We start from the raw sequence: 12,536 nt of genomic DNA on the forward strand, positions 1-12,536 counted from the left end.
ATACTTGTGGCCATGGAAGTGATCAGAACAGCTGAATTTAATTATCTGGATGGGTGACCCAATACATTTGGTAACATAGTGTACATATTTGACCCTGTATGCAGAAGTTTTACCCTAATTAAATTCAAACTTTTGTACCAAATTGCACTTTTTAATAACTGTTTTGTCAGTCCACCCAGTAAAAACAATGACTCAAGTGCGTCTTTAGTCTTAAAATTATAACCAATGTATGTAAATATCTCATTTGTACTGAGCAATAATGCCAAACATATATGTTAAATATTTTAATTTTTATATTAGTGCACTGTACATTACTATTTAAAATAAAACCTTGACTGATAAAGAAAAGGAAGAGGGCCACAAATGGAGGGAAAGGTGAATGCTAGAAATAAAAATCGAGGACATTGTGGCAACAGCTCAGCTATCCGGATGGTGTCGATGCTAGAAGTGAAGACAAGCTAGGTCTTAGTTAGTTCAGCTGTGACTGGAAGTGGCGGCACTGACAGTCACTGTATGACGCAGCGGTCAGACGTCTGGTCTTCCTGGGGTTCCTGGCTTGACGAGCTCTTGTCCTCCTCGTTCTGAGACGCTCCGCCGTTCAGGATATTCTGCAGGAGGTCTTTGCTCTCACTCGATGGCAAGTTGTAGAAAAAGTACTGTGGCGTCATTTGAACGAACCTGCAATCAAGGAGTAAATGTGCTGAAGTGATTCAATGAAACATATTTTCAGTCTTGAGAAATGCCGACTTTTGATGGACTGAAGACACAGGACACTTCTCAGTTTCAAACCCTTAAATCAACATCCGAAGATTATGAAACGCAGACGGGCATCAGTCAGTCAGCAAAGCTTTACATTTACACTCTAAGCTGCTGCTCGGCATTTCAGTGGTTCTGGGCAATCTGTAATCCTCTCTCCAGCAAGCAGACACTAAAGAACAAGATTTGTAATTCCTCGCTCCACAGCCAGCACGACTAGTCTCTCCCGAACCGAGACTTTAAATATGGTTCAAAGGGGTCAGGAGAACGTGTCTGTCTGATTAAGTTTGAGCCAAGATACTGCGGGGTTTCTGCAGGGCGCTTTCAAGCAGTAAGAGAGGCTGCAGCTTGAGCTGTGAATCTGCTACGTAGCCAGTTTTTGAAAAAATTGAGTGCATGAATGAAAGTGCTCAAGGAGGGGGAAGAAAAGTTAACAAGGCTTACTCCTCAGGCGTTATGTGGGTGACGGTGCAGAGGCAGTTGTCATCCGAGAACGTGTGCTCGTGGAAGAGCACCCACTCCGGTAGGCCCAGCTTGGGGCTCTTGGCTCCATATCCAGACATCGGATGGATCTGTGCCACGTGTTTATGAGTCAGAATGAAATAGTTCCCCGATCCATCAACATCCCGAGCCACCTGAGGGGAATCAGAGCCAAAGCAAGAGTCACTCCATAGGAAGATTTATGAAACAATAAAGAGAGAGACAGAGGGAGAGAGAGATGGAGCATGCAAACAGAAAGTGCATCATATGATTTTTTTTCCCCTTTGAGTGGGAAACAAATAGAGGACAAATCTAAGTCAATAAGAAAAGACATGCTGGAATAAAATCCCTGACAGCTGCATCAATTGGCTATGCCCCACAGCATCCTAATTTCTGAAGCGTGATTGAATCTCTTAATATCAGGCTGAATTTGTTGCAGCAGTGTGACAGTATTCAGGTCTGGGTGCTGCAGTGTAATTCAAGTCAGCTTCCCAGAATATGTGGTTAATCACAATTATTTGATGATGTAAAAGAGAGGCAATTGCTTTGTTAGATATGGTTAGGTTGGTTTAGATCAGCGCTTCTCAATTCCAGTCCTCAGGCCTCCCTGCTCTGCATGTTTTAGATGTGCCTCTATTCCAGAACAGCTGATTCAAATGATTGCATGACCATCAAGTGCTGCAGAAACCTGTTGATCACCCATAGATTCAATCCAGGTGTGTAGCAGAAGGGAAACACCTAAAACATGCAGGGGGGCCTGAGGACCGGAATTGAGAAACGCTGGTTTAGATGGACAATGTAAATCTATAATAAGGTCAGCACTTCTTTATTGCACATTACCTACAGCCAAACCTGAAAATATAGAAGGAAATCTCACTTTTTCTGTCATTTAATTGGTCAGGGAGAGATCATTGAACCTTCCTTCAAGCCAGAAACACCATCTTACTGTAGGCATTTAAAGACCAATAAAGAACAGCCAGTATAATTGCAAATGTATATTCAGATTACATGAGCCTGTAAATATCCCACAGTGCACCCACCAGGCAACAATAGCTGCAATATCTGACCTGCATGAAAAACCCTGCGAGCAGGGCTCTCTTGATGTTGACCGTGTTGCCTCGGCAGCCAAAGGCGGGTGTTGAGACAGGCAGCTCGATTCTCCTCAGCGTGTCAGTGAGCTCGGTTCGAAGAGCATCGGCCGTCAGCAGGGCAGTGTGGTTGAAGAAGAAGTCCTGACACCACTTCTCTTCATCGCAGTCTGACACAGCAGGGAAAGAATGTGGCGAGGAAGGATTTCGAGAGTTAGATGGTGAAATGGGAATTAATATGGCCTAATGTCACTGTTTTTTGTTTTGTTTTTTTTCCCCTGAACTGACATTCATCCTGCTGACACTGTTTGAAAGCCTTGAAGATGTTGATGAGGGTGAAGTGGTCTCCTTCCGGGTGCTGGAACTTCATGCGGTACTGGGCTGCCTCTGGCTTCAGCTCCACAGCCGGAACCATGAAGCAAGAGGGCGCTAAAAAGATACAAAAGATAATACTTACTTACTAATACAGTTGGTGCTCATATAAACATGCTCATGCAAGCTGAACATTTACACATCTGATCATATTTCAAACCACAACATCAATGGATTTTATAAGGATTTTTTGTGACAGACCAACAAAATAGTCCATCCATCCATCCATTCATCCATCCATCCATCCATCCATCCATCCATCCATCCCGATTGTCATAGAGAAGTTGTGGTGCCTATATCTATCTGTAAATAACGGTGAAGCGGAAGTGAAATTATGCATGGTTTTTATATTTAATAAGAATCTGAAAAGTGTTGTATGCATTTGTATTCAGTCCCCCTTAGTCAATACATCGTAGAAACAATTTTGACTGGGCCCTTCTGATGCAAGAACTTTGACATGAACTGTTTCACTGTTTCTCTGGCTATCAAGAGACACAAAGTGCACAAAGTGAAAAAGTGATAGCTGGTTGCAAATGATTTTATTCAGGGGTTTGGAGTAAATCTGGTGGATACAAATGCACAAGACAATTTTCTAATCTGTTATGAATTTATTTGTGTTGGTATATTTGATCAAATCCCAGTAGCATCCATTGACATTTATGGTTGTACTATAGCAAAAGGTGAAAACCACAGAGAAACACTTTAAGTGACTGCATGATTTTGCGCGTGCCCATTGTTTTTTGTTAAAATCCCATACATCACCTGCTAGCATGGCTGCAATGATGACCACTTCGTTGACACAGTCAAACTCACAGGAGGCCAGCACAGTCTTGGCCATTTGAGGCTCCAGTGGGAACTCAGACATGATGATGCCCATCTCAGAAAGGTTCCCGTCGTTATCCAGAGCTGCCAGGTAGTCCAGCTCCTCCAGTGCCTGCATTAGACCTCCAGGGTCTGGAAAGAGAGATTTCAAAGGAGGCGTGTGGGATAATGTTCAAAATGTTAGACACGAGCAAAGGAAAGAGGATTTATAACTGTATTTAACCGTATTTAAACTGGGTGATCATTAATTCCACACAAATCTACTTTAAGTATTCAAAGTCTAGCATCCTGCTGGGAATGTTGAGAACGTAAGGGCAGCAGCAGATTACAAAGATGTAATCCTCGCCAACATCTGCCTCATACCGCTACGCAAAATAAAAACTGGTTCATGTTATGAGTTAGTTTTTTTTTTTAATAGTGTTAAATGAGAAAGCCGAAACAAGAGGGAAAGAAAGGTTTCCTATTATCTGCTCACCCTCACACCGGCTCAGCCATGCCTGTGCTCTAATCAGCTAATGAGTGTGTGTGCGTGTTTTGTGGTGCTTTTTTGTGCATAAATCCGACGAGAACAAAAGCACACGGAAGGAGGTCAGCGCTGAAAGGATGCTCACAGAACAGGAGCTGTCGGCTCAGCTGAAGCATGGCTCACTGCCTTTCAATAATAACAAAAAGAAAAAAAAAGTTCCTGTCTGCTGGAGCAAAAAGAGAACAAAACCGATTGGACCGAAAGATTCTCTTGTCCAACAATAAGTGAATTTTTAGGGATGAACACTGGCTTACCTGTTGCAAAAGCATCAAAATATTCAATGTTTTTTGGTTTTTTTTGCTTGTTTTAAGCCTGTGAACACATAAATCTCACCTGGCCTGTCGATAAAGTGACAGTGACTCAGCCCGGCGATCTCCATCCTCTTTAGGAACAGCACGGTGGAGGTGATGTCAGACTCCACAATACGAGGACGAATCTTTGCAGGAAGCTGTCTCTCTTTCGGGTAAAGGTGAAAACACTTGCCTGCAGGACAGGACGGTAATCTTACACACAGCTGGATAATCACAACTACAGATTTACATTCACTCATTGGCCACTTTATTAAACCCAGATAGATCAATTAGCTGGCTAAGGAAAAAAAATGGACGATAACAGACTGAAAAACACCAGACTGATGCAATTTGGTTCTGGCTGTCCGCTCAGATGCTGGTTCACGATTTGGTGTAAACAACAGCTTGGTTTTGATGGGAGATATTCTCTTGACATGATTGAATTGTTGCTAAACATGTACATTGTTGAAAAGCCACAGAATGCTCTTCTTTGGGTGACTGAATTTTATCAATTTGCAAAGTTTAAATGAACTCAAACTGGTTTTATTGAACATGGAAGTAAGTTCACTATCCTCTACTGGCTTGCACAGACACCATGTCCAAAACAACACCTCTGAGATTTGGCAATCATAGATTCTAGCAGATTTTGAAGGTCAAAGGGTCATCTAACCAGCAAGAAGTACCTAAAACATGCTCACCTGTTGGACCAGCCAGCTGTTTGCGGCACTCGCTTTGACCTGAGCTGATTGGCTGGATGATGACAGAGTTTGTTCTGATTCTCGGGTTGTAAACCTGCAAAAGCAATGACACAGAGGAGTTAGAGAGGTCCAGAACTATATATTTACGTCTTTAAAAAAGTTTTTTTCCCTGCATCACAGAAGCAAGGATATTTTTTTGTTCTTTTTCTTTTAATACACTTCACTGGCATCTATGATACACAAACATACACTCTGATATAGCATCTCTGCTGAGGCTGTTCGCACAGACATCAGCAGATAACAGGAAGCTAAGCAAATGCTATTCACTGTACTGATAATGCTAGACACATACACAAAATAATACAGGATGTGTAAAATAGCAACTCTGCAATATTTTTTCTTGTTTAGAATTATTAATAAAATACTGTTTAATAGTAGAGCAAAAACAGCTGCTACCTCGCTCCCTCACGTGGTGTGAAAGTATTTGTTCCTTATATTAAGAACATTAGGTATTAGGATGAACCGAACTGTTGCTTTGTGATATGGGTCATTTTGAAATGTGCAGAAAAACAGAAAAGGAAAAAATAATTGTGAAATATAATTGAGTTGTGTTGGAAGTTTCTGCAGTTGGATTTTCACCTGTTAAAATACCTCTGACCTGAATCCAGGTTACTTTACTGAATTCTTTGAGTTTCAGGAATGCAGATATTTGACCTTGGACGTTTTTTGATATTTTTCTGTTTTTAATTATTGTTTTATTTTACAACAAACTTTGTATTGTTAAGATGTTTTAAGCGGATTCATAAAATAGAAAGAAAAGTTTTTAGTTCATAAAGTACAGCTGGCTGAATTGGCCACAAATATCTGATCGCTGCGAGATCACAAGAGCACAAGAAATCATGCAAAACTTACATATTTTTTTTCCACTCCAGCATCAATAACAAAGTTAATTGAGCTATAAGCCCAGAAGAAGTCCTCATTTGGACTGCTTGTGAGGAACACTCGTCTGGTCTGACCCTCCTCTTCCCCAAACATCGGTAGACTCCCAGGTTGGTCAGGATGTACAGCTATGGGCAGCAGCTCACCCAGACCAGGTGGCAAGCCTCGCTTTTCATGACACAGGATGTTATGGGCCAGATCTATTTCCTAATTGAAGACATACACAGAGATAATTCAAAAACAAAACTATTTTGTCAGACTTAGGACGTCAGGTAAGACGTCAGGTCTTACCTGCATCGTCACCAGAAACACAACCACATCCCCCGGCTCCTTGGAGCGATGGATCTCCAGCACGAGACGGAGAGCAGAACAGAAGTAGTTGTCACCTGTGCTGCTGTACGCCACCTCCCCAACCTCTGGGGCCTCCAGGTGGATGGCTGGCAGTGCCGACCCAGTGAAGAGGTTCAGCTGCTTGGGGTCCGGTTTGGTCGCAGACAGGAGGACCACACGGAGCTCTGGCCTCTGCAGGGCGACTTCTTTCAGCAGACCCAAAAGCACATCGGTAGCAACGGTCCTCTGGTGGGCCTGGTCCACGATCACCACACCGTAACGTTCAAGCAAAGGGTCTGACATCATTTCCCTCAGCAGCATATCATCTGTAGAATACCTGAAGCAAAATTGATTAAAAAAAAAAGTTTGGTTAATCCTTTATTCAAGTCTGCCGTGTCTAGATGGCAAATCTCAAGGACTGTTACAGTCTTTACGTGTAGTTTGGAGGAGGTATTTTCAGGTCTGCATTATTGTAAAATTAAAATATATACTGGTACTTTTAATTTTTTTTAAAGATATACTTAGGAATGGCTTCCTAATAAGAGAGACTTTATTACCATTTCAGGTTCACTTGTCGTATTTAATTAAATTTAGAAATTACCTTTTATCACAGTGTTTCTTTTACTACCGCTTGTTTATCTCATCTACCCCAAACCCCCACAGGGCAGAGTTCCTTTGTCCCCCAGCTGACTTATGAGGCACCCACATGGCGAGTGTGACATATGGGTGGACATTGAGCGGGGCAGCTGTGACGCAGCAGCTGAAAAGAGCCCCTCTAGTCTTTTGTTCTCCTCTCGGCTGAGATTTAATAAAAGGCCAGTTGATTTAGCAGTGTGTGTAATGAAAAAAAAAAAAAGTTGGTCTGTTTTTTTTTTGCTTTTTTAAAATTTTGCAGCACCACTTTTTCATTACCTGAGGAAAGTTTCACTGGTGCAGCAAGTTTCCAAGGGAATGGTGTACCCGACCTCATGACCGATGTTGATGTCCATCTCATCGGCCACTCTCAGAGCGAGATCAACCGCCTGCTGTGGATGAATCTGGGTGCACACCACCATCCCATGCTGGAACCGGACCGAGAGGCAGAATTCAGCACACCACTGTGGAATCTGATGCAAAACAAAAGTGGGATGGATTACTCCCCAATAGTTAGCAGAAAATGAAATTGTTTCACTAAAAAAAAAAAAAAAAAATCACTTTGTCTTTGCATTGCTAAAAGCTTTAATGATTTTCTACAGAGAAAAGATGTAAGGTACTCACTTGAGAGCTTCTTCCAGTTTTGGCAAAGCCACTAAGAACCACAAACTGTCCTTTGGTCAAAGAATCCATAAATTCATCCTTTGCTCTCCACACCGGCAGCTCTTTCCTTTCTTTTAGCAGTTTGTAAAACCTTGATGAGTAAGGAAGTCCATCAAACTGATTAAGCTCCAGGATATCATCGTATTCTTTGTCTCCCTGACTCAAAGTCTCGGAGTCTGAACAACACGGGGACTTCCCTTCGAAGCAGCATTCTCCACTCAAGCTCAACATGTGTTGCTCCATCTCACTTGAGTTTTCAGTTTTCCTGACCACCACCTCATGTCCAGGTCCATACAGATTTAGTTTGGGGAGGTCCACGGCTCTGCTAGACGGCAACAGGGACCGCCTCTGCAAGTGAAGCCAAGTGAAAGGCTCAGTGGGAGCCCAGCCCAGCACTGTCATGTGGGCGTTAATCCCACAGAAGTAGTGTGGGCATCAGCACACAACACACACGCACACACGCATTGATTTGAGCAGATTGGCTCAAGGGGCCTGGTGTTTACAATGAACAGCATAACAACAACCACCACAATCTGCCCACTGTGGAATTACACATTTGTTTAAATGTGATGACATTTAGAAATTAATTTGCTATTTGAGGAGACGCTTGGTAGTAAAGTAGCTCTGATCTGCTTTTATTCTTTGCAATATTTCCACATAACTGTGTTTACTCTGTAAATTTGATGTAAAAAATACTTTACTGTCTTGGTTTGCTCTTATATTAAAGAAAAAAATAATATTTCAAAATTAAGATGAGTTATGAATACTACAATAAAGAGTCTCGACAGGCCATGTATATTTAAATATAAAAAAATGATTTAGGTAGATGAACTTTATGACGGGTGCGCCTCAAAATATTAGTGTCGTGTAGTAAGAAGAAAGTTAATTGCTTGACGTTGCCAGTAGATGGCAATGTGATCATGTTTTGTTGAGAGATCAGAGAGATGAATGACGTTTGTTTTGAGTGGAAAAGGTCAATGTTGTAGTCAAGACCATATGGTCAAGACCACCTAACCCGAGACCAAGTCAACACCAAGGCCAAGACTTTTAGGGTCCGAGATCAAGACCGAGGGAAGTCGAAACCGAGTCAAGACTAAGACCAGGTTTTCTAAACTACGCACAAAATTCATTTCGTGGTTGCACCTTTATATAAAGACAGTAATATCAAAAGTAAAAAAAAAAAATCCTGTCATATACACACCTACCTTGAATAACTGCGACTATAAACAAGAAAAACAAAAATGTATGTCAGAGAAAGCCAATTCTCCATAACAGTGTAGGGCGGTATAAATCAGTCTTCATACTTATTTTTGTTTTAGCCAATGTTTCGTCTGGGAATCGAAAAATCGTAAGATCAGTTTCCAAGTACAACGAGCCAAACTAGGCCTCGATAAACACTGACATGATTTCATTCGAATCCACAAATGTTTTAGTCATAAGGCTGGGCGTTCATTTGGATTCCGCGTCTTGGGAGATCAGAAAATATCATTAATAATGATTCATTATCAATCCAGGTTCCCAAAGTTCATGAAAATCAGACCGACAGTTTTGTATCTCTGTGCGGCCACGTGATAGCCTCATTTTTTTTCAAACGCTCACGCAGAAGTTGCGTCATATTTTTATTCATCAAATTGAATATTAAGACAACAGATCAGTGTGGTTACACCCCCTAAAAACTTTCCATCAGCTGTCGGCTGTTATCCTGAATTATGTCACAGCGTCATGGCAGCACAGTGCTTCCCATACATGGAGGGGGGAAAATCATAGCAGTGTCTCAGTCCATTGAACAATACAGAATATAAACAAGCAAATAGTGTATTTCTTATACCATCATAAGCCACAAATGGTGTTAAAATGTACATTTTCTGTGTGTAACTTGTTTCCACATTATACTAAAACAATATGGTTGGGTTTAATTCTCTTTCATGCTCAGTCTTCAGTGTAAGGCAGTTCAGGACGCCTCCTTGTGGATTTAAATAATCCCTTCACTCCTTTCAGAGGCTGAGATTAATTGTTGGTGTGTTTTTCATAAAAGAAAACATTTAAAACCCATTACATTAGAGCAGTAAACTGCCATGTAACAGAAGCATGTTTTCTGATTGCTGGTTCAATGCAAACACAAGTTTTAGACAAAATGGGAAGATTTCTGAATTAAAGGTTTCTGTTCCATCAATTGTCCGCAGGTAAATCTGTAAATGTAACCATCAAACGCCATACAACAAACTCATATGGTATTTTAAAACTTAAAATGCACATTTCACTTTACGCTGACCCAGAAGAAAAGCTGTTGAATATAGTCATTTCAGACTATGAGCTCTCATTCATTTTACAACATTTTTCTGTTGGATAATAAATTAAGGGGGGAAAAAATCTGAAGAGCCACTTTGGAGCCGAAAGAGCCAGAATTCCCATGCTGGCATGAGAATTCCCATGATGCCGTGAGAATTCCCATGATGCCATGAGAATTCCCATGATGCCATGAGAATTTCCATGATGCCGTGATCCCTGAGCTCAGACAGGTGGTCAGTCCCACAGTAACCTGATTCAGAAAACCTCACCTGCACACAGAGACCAACACCTTCAGGAATAAAATTGGAACTGATCTTAGAGTTTTCTTTTCCCAGACGAAACATTGGCTAAAACAAAAGCAAATATGTCCATCCATCCATTTTCCGTTCACCCTTGTCCCTAATGGGGTCGGGAGGGTTGCTGGTGCCCATCTCCAGCTACATTCCGGGCGAGAGGCGGGGTACACCCCGGACAGGTCGCCAGTCTGTCGCAGGGCAACACAGAGACATACAGGACAAACAACCATTCACACACAACACACACCTAGGGAGAATTTAGAGAAACCAATTGACCTGACAGTCATGTTTTTGGACTGTGGGAGGAAGCCGGAGTACCCGGAGAGAACCCACGCATGCACAGGGAGAACATGCAAACTCCATGCAGAAAGACCCCGGCCGGGAATCGAACCCAGGACCTTCTTGCTGCAAGGCAACAGTGCTACCAACTGCGCCACTGTGCAGCCCTAAGCAAATATGTGAAGACTGATTTATACTACAATGTTATGGAGAATTAACTTTCTTTGATATATATTCTGATACACATTTTTATGTTTTTCTTGTTTATAGTCACAGAAATTCAAGGTAGGTGTCTGTGTATATGACAGGAATTTTTGACTTTTGATATTACTGTCTTTAAATAAAGGTACAACCAAGAAATGAATTGTGTGCATAGGTTAGAGAACCTATGCACTCGTGGTATATTCATTAAACCTAGAGTGAAATCATTCGAGCCTTTATTTCATTTTTAGATGGTGAAGGCTTAGAGAATGAAAATCCCAAATTATGTGTCTCAGAAAACTGGAATATTGCTCAAGATTACAAATACAAATATACAGTATATATATATATATATATATATATATATTATATATATATAAAATATATATATTTGAAACAGAAACATGAGATTTCTGCAGACCACAAGATAGTTACTGACACCCACAATGAGGGTAAGGCACTAAAGAATAATGCTAAATAAGCTGTGTGTTCACTGGATTATGGAGCAAAGGTCAATCCTTCTAGAGTTTGGGGAAGGTGTCGAATGCGATTGGGGTAAGTTCTTTATAAGTTACCAAACAAATATATGGACATGGGATAAGTGACGTTTCATGTGTTAAACCACGGAATCACAGACAATGTCAAAAGCATTTTAGGTTAAGAAGAAAATTGATTAAAGTAAATATTGCATTAATGATTTCAAAATCAAAGTGCCAGAGTATAAAGGTATATATTGCTTCTGGTCCATTGTGATGGTTTTTTAGTTAGTGATTGTTGTGTAGCCATCTCGCACACTCTGCTGACAAGATTTATAGAAATGCTGATTTCGTTTTCCAGCAAGATTTGGTGCTGCCCTCACTGCCAAAAGCACTATTATCTGGTTTAATGACCATGGCATCAAGGAACTCAATTGGCTAACAAACTCATCAGATAGGAATCCCACTGATAACATTGCCATGATAATTCTGTTAATTCACTTCTTCAAATAAATTAAATTAAAAATAACTCAAGATTTCTTTTTTTTTAGATATATTTCACATTGTGATACATGTCAGTACCTGTGATCTGACTCAAGCATTACAAAGGTTAATGCTTTTGTTAATTTTCTCTGTGGCAGTCTTAAAATGTGACATCATGACGGGGTGGAGAGACCCGAGTTCTCTCTTTTGTTGTTGTAATGACATGTATTACCCAGCAGGTGGCAGTATTAATCAACCAAAATCAAACTTTTGCAACTTCAAAAGTTGCAAAAGTTGAGTTTCTGTCCTCAATTCTGTGGACAGAAACACATTATTTGTTGCAGCAGAGTTTATGAGTCAAAAATAAAATAAAACAATTGTTTTTCATTATCACAAAAAAAACTTTATTTGACCTCTGAAATCAACAGTCAGGCCTCACAGTTCATTTGCGACGCTCAAGAGTTAAATATCAGGTTCTCACTGAGGATAAATGGGGCTCAGCTGCAGAGCAGTTCTTACATTTCTGTGCTTGTAAAACAAAGAGATAAGAACAAAATGAAAATGGCAACAGACACAATAGTTACACTTTACAGTAAACTCGGTGAACAGTCCTTACAAACACATTTACCACACAATTCACACAGCTTTAATGTTTATGTTCCAACAGTGAGCCGTCATGCCAACTGTTTCACACTTTAACAAGATCAAGACATTTTTTTTGTAAAGAAATACAAAGCAGGACGTAACTGACTTTCATTGTGTTGCGGTGAAATTTAGGATGAACTGAAAAAGTGCCCATAAGTGCAACACTGCACTCTAAATATCCCATGATTAAGTCTGTAAATGCACAGGGAGAAACAGCAAAGCAATGCAAAAATCAATACTCGTAAAAGAACAAAAGAGTGGGGAAAAAAA

At 40.7% G+C, this 12,536-nt stretch overlaps 1 protein-coding gene across 1 annotated transcript; it reads right to left on the reverse strand.

Annotated features, from left to right (window-relative positions):
• Positions 1 to 102: 102 nt before the first annotated feature.
• dhx32b (DEAH (Asp-Glu-Ala-His) box polypeptide 32b) lies at positions 103 to 7,942 on the reverse strand. Its single transcript, XM_028007689.1, has 11 exons — positions 7,559 to 7,942; positions 7,214 to 7,407; positions 6,263 to 6,638; positions 5,945 to 6,178; positions 5,033 to 5,126; positions 4,378 to 4,527; positions 3,459 to 3,650; positions 2,613 to 2,753; positions 2,304 to 2,494; positions 1,201 to 1,391; positions 103 to 678 (listed from the first exon to the last, which is right to left on the reverse strand). Exons 1-11 carry the CDS (start codon positions 7,838 to 7,840, stop codon positions 507 to 509), a joined length of 2,217 nt encoding a protein of 738 aa, XP_027863490.1. The 5' UTR covers positions 7,841 to 7,942; the 3' UTR covers positions 103 to 506.
• Positions 7,943 to 12,536: the final 4,594 nt, after the last annotated feature.

This window comes from Xiphophorus couchianus, chromosome 22 (assembly GCF_001444195.1).
Source record: "Xiphophorus couchianus chromosome 22, X_couchianus-1.0, whole genome shotgun sequence".
NCBI lineage: Eukaryota > Metazoa > Chordata > Actinopteri > Cyprinodontiformes > Poeciliidae > Xiphophorus > Xiphophorus couchianus.

Bases quoted from the DNA above. Each gene is read 5' to 3' on its own strand.
- dhx32b (XM_028007689.1), bottom strand. From the start codon at position 7,840: ATGGAGCAACACATGTTGAGCTTGAGTGGAGAATGCTGCTTCGAAGGG. The intron at 6,639-7,213 runs GTAATGAAAAAG...ATTTTGCTTCAG, and splicing joins ACCAGTGAAACTTTCCTCAG to GTATTCTACAGATGATATGC. The intron at 2,754-3,458 runs GTGATGTATGGG...GTATCTTTTTAG, and splicing joins CATTGCAGCCATGCTAGCAG to CGCCCTCTTGCTTCATGGTT.